The 6,000-nt window shown below is 44.5% G+C and overlaps 1 protein-coding gene across 2 annotated transcripts; it reads left to right on the top strand.

The window, feature by feature from the left end:
* Positions 1–638: 638 nt before the first annotated feature.
* LOC115670400 (protein NRT1/ PTR FAMILY 8.1-like) lies at positions 639–4,689 on the top strand. 2 transcript variants are annotated; one of them, XM_030591649.2, is made up of 5 exons: positions 639–790; positions 1,741–1,931; positions 2,021–2,238; positions 2,432–2,985; positions 3,400–4,689. In XM_030591649.2, exons 2-5 carry the CDS (start codon positions 1,826–1,828, stop codon positions 4,232–4,234), a joined length of 1,713 nt encoding a protein of 570 aa, XP_030447509.1. In that variant the 5' UTR covers positions 639–790; positions 1,741–1,825; the 3' UTR covers positions 4,235–4,689. The 2 variants fall into 2 exon arrangements, with proteins under 2 accessions (XP_030447509.1, XP_030447510.1); XM_030591650.2 differs by lacking the exon at positions 639–790 and adding an exon at positions 828–1,348.
* The last annotated feature ends 1,311 nt before the right edge of the window (positions 4,690–6,000 follow it).

Raw genomic sequence — 6,000 nt, 5'->3', positions numbered from 1 at the left:
CAATTCAAAGGCGCCCACAAATCGCTTGTCCGAAGCGATTATCCAAAACCTTCCACAACGCGGAGCTTGAGCGCGAAGCTTGATCGCATTATAAATTCCTCCACCGAATCCCGTTTCAAGCGAGCTTATAGTCAATAGAAAGCCCATTTAGAGCACTACAAGAACCCCAACTTGGCTGTCCCAAAATCAAGCCGAAAACCGACGAAAATTGGCCTAAAAGCCGCTGGTCGCGCACTGTTCACCTTATGCGGCCAACTTCAAAAATTCACATCCGGCAAATCGTAAGTCCAAATCGAGTTCCATAAAATCCCACGGCCCCGCAACACCCTAAACTATCAATTCTATATATATTCATAGCTCAACGACTCAAAAATCGGACTTTGCCGTTCAAATATCACATAACTCCGAAATATGAGCACTAACCCGAAAAATACTCCTATTGAATGAACGAGAGATGCGAGCACTTATTGGGCGTTACGTTACGAAGTCGAATCGGCTTGGTGAGACCCTGTGACACCAAATCCTCTCTCTTCTTTTTTCTTCTTCTTCTTCTTTCTCTTTTCCTCTCTTTCTTTCTTTTCCTTTCTTTCTGTCTCAGCCGAGCAAGCTCTCGGCTCAGCCGAGCAAGCTCTCGGCTTAAATTAGAAAAACAGAGCATCACTGTAGCAACTTTTGACTTTCTGACTTTTTGATTTTTTTTTTTTGAACTGGGTCAAAACCCATATATTACAGCTGATGAGCATTCGTCCCTCTCGGAGCACCGAGCATCACAACGAAGCCGACGCCGCGGGTAAGCTTGAGGTCTCCATGGCCTGCTCTATCTTTGTTTCCCATTGACCTTGAGACGATGACCACCTCGCAGAGCGTTTCAGTTTTTTTTCTGTTTTGCTGTTCTCTTTTCGGCGAGCTGTTCAGGCGAGAGTTGCAGGTCCTGTAAGCAATGAGCTGCGCTGTTTGACGTCAGTCACGGTCAGTCAAAACTCGTGGGTTGAGTTCCCGGTTGTTGAGCTTTCAAGTTCTGTGAACACTCGTGTGTCGTTTCCAGCCACATCTTGAGCTGATCACTGTACTGTAATTGTGTTGAACCAGCGGGATGAGTTGTGTGGGCGCACTCTTGATTAGCCAACTTTCCCGATCATATGGAAGTTCCTTCACGCTGCAACTCTGAGAGAATATAGTAAAAGATCTTCATTAGTCCAATCCACTAATGTTTAGAAAGTCAAATTAGTGCGTATGATCTTCATCGTCCCTTTATGTGGCCATAAATGCTAGTCACAAGCATCGGGAGTAAGGGTGCTAATATCAAGCAATTCGAGCTCGCTTGCTCGCTGGCCAAAGTGTGATATTGGTAATGAAGATTCTCGCAGTATTATCTACTTTTACTCAGTCATTTATGCAGGCTCAACTCGTGACTATGTTGGCTTAGTTAGTTATTTACACTAGTCATGCTGGATTGTATTGGAATAACTATTGCATTTTTCCTGATCTGCTTCTGAAGTTGTTGAACTTTGCCGTTTGTTTCATGAGAGATGGTGCCGTTCGTGGGTCCGTTTGCAAGATTAGAATCGAGATTAAGAGATATATGAGCTGAATTTTCATTCACTTAGTGAAATTTGAATTGGCGAACCTGACCATATTTCTTGATTTGTGGCTCTTTCACAAATGGAACCTTAGTGATTTCGCCTTTGTAGAGAAATGAAGGCAGAAACGTTTTATGTGAATCGTGCTTCTCTGTTGCAGCCTGAAGACATTATAGCTTCCGCAACCATCTGTCGAGATTCCAAATTGACACAAATCAAAGCAGAGACGAGAATCGCCAAAACCCATGGGGGAAGAAGATGTTTACACGAAAGATGGAACGGTGGACTACAAAGGCAACCCTGCCAACAAAAAGAAAACTGGAACATGGAAGGCCTGCCCCTTTATTCTAGGTACTTCACACAACCACTTCCTTAAAAGAGCTTGATTGAACCTTATTCACAGAACGAAGATGCTTATGGTATCTATGTCTTATCATTAGGCAATGAATGTTGTGAGAGGCTGGCATACTATGGCATGAGCTCCAATCTGGTGCTTTACTTCAAGATCCGCTTACATCAACACAGTACAACCGCTTCTAACAATGTTACGAACTGGGGAGGAACGTGCTACATCACTCCTTTGATTGGAGCTTTTTTCGCCGATGCCTATCTAGGGAGATATTGGACTATAGCATGCTTCTCGATTATCTATGTTCTTGTAAGTCGCATTTACATTTTTTTCCTCATCTGAGTACTTGATAGTCAACCTGCGCAGTTTGTGCTGCACAAATGAGGGGTTCCGCATTCTTTGTTGAACATTCACAAATTCAGCTTACCGACCAGTACTGATAGCATACTCTAGCAATCGATCAAGATTCGGCAAGCCTTACTTATTATATCATTATACACAGGGGATGACACTGCTGACGCTCTCGGCATCAGTCACGGGACTAAAGCCAACCTGTACAGGGAAAGATAATTGCCACGCTACGAATATCCAAAGCACAGTGTGCTTTATAGCGCTCTATCTCATAGCCCTGGGGACTGGAGGGATCAAGCCTTGTGTCTCATCCTACGGAGCCGATCAATTTGATGATGCTGATGAGGCTGAAAAGAAACGCAAGGGTTCTTTCTTCAACTGGTTTTATTTCTCAATCAATATAGGCGCACTCATTGCGGGCTCTGTTTTGGTCTATATACAAGACAATGTGGGTTGGGGATTGGGTTTCGCCATTCCAGCAGCTGCTATGGCAATTGCAGTATGTACTTTCTTTTCGGGCACTCGCCTTTATCGTAACCAAAAGCCTGGAGGGAGCCCCCTCACGCGTCTCTGTCAAGTGGTGGTGGCATCCTTCAGAAAATATCGAGTGGAAGTACCGGCTGACAAGTCTCTCCTGTATGAGACTGCGGACGCTGAGTCTGTAATCAAAGGAAGCCGCAAGCTTGATCATACCCAAGATTTGAGGTTAGTGCTTCAAATTGCATCTGTGTGATTGCTCTGTTCAACCTTTCTTTGATCAGGATTCCTCAATTCATTCAGGTTAAATTAGTCAGTCACTTGAGTCGGTTGAAAGTGAGCAATCCCAATATATCTCTTAATCGTGCAGCACATATTGGATCAATTGCACGATTGTTAGTTCCAAGGTTATACTGCTGTTTATGTGAGACAGTTAGGATACAAATCCTAAGATCAACTCTGATCCTCAAGAGACTTGCTATCTTCATCAAATTTATAGTGGTGAAATTTTATTTCTGCATTTGCTCTACTTTATGAGTTGAACCATTTCATAATAATGTTAGGATGCTTTACATTTCAAGATATCCTTGAGCATACTCGCTTGTCCTAACATTAGTTTCTTTGCATTCTCTAAATCTGCAGTTTCTTTGACAAAGCTGCTGTGGAAACACAAACAAATCACATTAAGGAACCCGTGAATCCATGGAGGCTGTGCACCGTCACCCAAGTGGAGGAGCTAAAGGCGATCATACGGCTGCTTCCTGTATGGGCCACGGTAATCGTCTTTTCCACTGTGTCCAACCAGATGGGTACCTTGTTTGTTTTACAAGGCTATACTATGGACCCTCACGTTGGAAAATCTAGCTTCAAAATTCCAGCAGCCTCTCTCTCTATCTTCGATGTCCTCAGCGTCCTATTCTGGGTCCCTGTATACGACCGCATCATTGTTCCAGTGGCAAGGAGATTCACGGGTCACAAAAGCGGTTTGACCCAACTGCAGAGAATGGTGATCGGCCTCCTCATATCCATCTTCGCCATGATATCGGCTGCAATACTAGAGGTCGTTAGACTTAAGATGGTAAGGAGGCATGACTACTACAATTACAAGTACGTACCGATGTCGATATTCTGGCAGGTCCCCCAGTACTTCCTCATCGGTTGTGCAGAAGTGTTCACGTTCATTGGGCAATTGGAGTTTTTCTACGAGCAAGCGCCCGATGCCATGAGGAGCATGTGCTCCGCTCTCCAGCTCACGACAAATGCGCTCGGAAGCTACTTGAGCTCGCTCCTTGTGACTATCGTCACAGGTATTAGTACAAGACACGGGAAGCTGGGATGGATACCGGACAATTTGAACTACGGTCACCTCCATTACTTCTTTTGGCTCTTGGCGGTCCTCAGCGTGCTCAACTTGGGAGCTTTTCTCTTGGTAGCAAGGTGGTACACGTATAAGAGGGCGGTGGGGACGCTCCGCTGAAAGCGCTGAAAGTGCAGGTCTCTTCCAGCCTAAGAACTTGTTTCCACAATGATCTCGGTTTGTTTGCGACTTTAACAGATGTCTTGGCCGGCACCTGTTTCGCTAGTTCAAGCTAGAGAATAGCCTGCTTGAAGTACATAGTTTCAACTTCGACCAAAAAAAAAAAAAAAGTACATAGTTTCAACAGTCAATAGAATGGCAACATCAGATGGACACTGTGGCATGGTAATAGTATCCCACACCATCCTCCACATGCAAGCTTAATAATGTAGATGATGTTCATAATTTATAATTCACTAATTAGAGATTAGTGAAGGAAATTTCTTCCAATCATAGCTCTGATTGATGGATTAGAAATATGGATATCAGTCCTAAATTGTAACCCACCAATCCAACACATGTATGGAGAAAATTTCTTTCAATTAAGGATAGAGGGAAATACAGCCGTTTAAAAAGATACCCTTTCTCTCTCTTCCTCTCCTTTTTCCTAACGGAGAACTTAATTGGTGTGAAGATTTATTTTGATATGATTGTTCGCATATTATATTTCTTGGAAAAAATCGATAACCCAACATTCAAAATAGCGTAACAAAGGGAAAATAATCCAAAAATTCATAAACCTATTGTACATTTGCTAATTCATGGGAAAATTATCTAAAAAGTCCTAAACCCATTACACTTTGCCAATTCAGTCCTAAATCTTTTCACTTCTTACCAATTGAGGCTATCCGGCCAATTTTGATCGGCCAACGCTGACATGGCATTTTTTAAATATTTTTTTCGAATTTTTTAATCTTTTTTTCTTTTTTTTTTCTGTCTTTCTTCCCTCTGGCCGGCGAGGTCGTCCTCGCTGGCCTCTAGCAAAGCTCACCCCCGCCGACCACTGGCGAGGGCGAGGCTAGCCCGTAGTTGCCAGGCCGACCTCGCCGTCACCTTGCCCAGCGACGGCGAGGTCGGCCAACGCCGTCGCTGATCAACCTTGCCTAGCCATGGCGAGGCTAACCTCACCGTCGCTGGATTTCATCTCACCCAGCAACGGCGAGGTCAGCCTAATAGCGGTGGGCGAGGCTCGCCCTTGCCAGCTGCCAGCGGGGGAGAGCTTCGCTAGAGGCCGGCAAGGTCCTTGTCGACTCGCGTCTTTGGCCGGTCCCCAGTCCCCGGTTGCCAAACCGGCTAGAGTGAAGAAGGCAAAAAAAAATATTAACAAATTCGAAAAAAATATTTTAAAAATGCCATGTCAGCGTTGGCCGGACAGTCGACGGCCATGTCAGCGTTGGTCGGACTGCCGGCGGCCATGTCAGTGCCGGCCGGACAAAATTGGCCGGATGGACTTAATTGGCAAGAAGTGAAAAGGGTTAAGACTGAATTGGCAAACTTAAAAGGTTTAGGACTGAATTGGCAAAAGTGCAATAGGTTTAGGACTTTTTAGATAATTTTCCAGCTAATTCAGTCCTCAAATTTTTAATTATGCTAATTGAGTCATAAATATTTTCATGTTTTGCCAATTGAGTTTATCCAACCAATTTTAACCGAAAATTACTGACGTGGACACCAGTTGTTTTACGTGGAACGGACACCAGTTGTTCTACGTGGAACAGCCGGTGATGGTTTGGATGAGGCCAACCTCGCCGGCCGCGAGCGAGGCCACCTTGCCCAAATCTGGGCGAGGGCGTTGCAACCCTCACTAGCAGTGGCAAGGGCCCGACAACCCTCGTCGGCCACGATAAAAAAAAAAAACAAGAAAAGAAAGAAAAGAGAAGGAAAAA

Source organism: Syzygium oleosum, unplaced genomic scaffold (assembly GCF_021117445.2).
Source record: "Syzygium oleosum isolate NSW1041296 unplaced genomic scaffold, Sole_v2.1 Sole_v2.19, whole genome shotgun sequence".
Lineage (NCBI taxonomy): Eukaryota > Viridiplantae > Streptophyta > Magnoliopsida > Myrtales > Myrtaceae > Syzygium > Syzygium oleosum.
This window is presented reverse-complemented; position numbering and strand designations above follow the sequence as displayed.

Excerpts from the sequence above, each read along its gene's own strand:
- LOC115670400 (XM_030591649.2), top strand. The coding sequence starts at position 1,826 with ATGGGGGAAGAAGATGTTTACACGAAAGATGGAACGGTGGACTACAAA. Across the intron at positions 1,932-2,020 it reads GGCCTGCCCCTTTATTCTAG|GCAATGAATGTTGTGAGAGG; the intron begins GTACTTCACACA and ends TCTTATCATTAG. Across the intron at positions 2,239-2,431 it reads TCTCGATTATCTATGTTCTT|GGGATGACACTGCTGACGCT; the intron begins GTAAGTCGCATT and ends CATTATACACAG.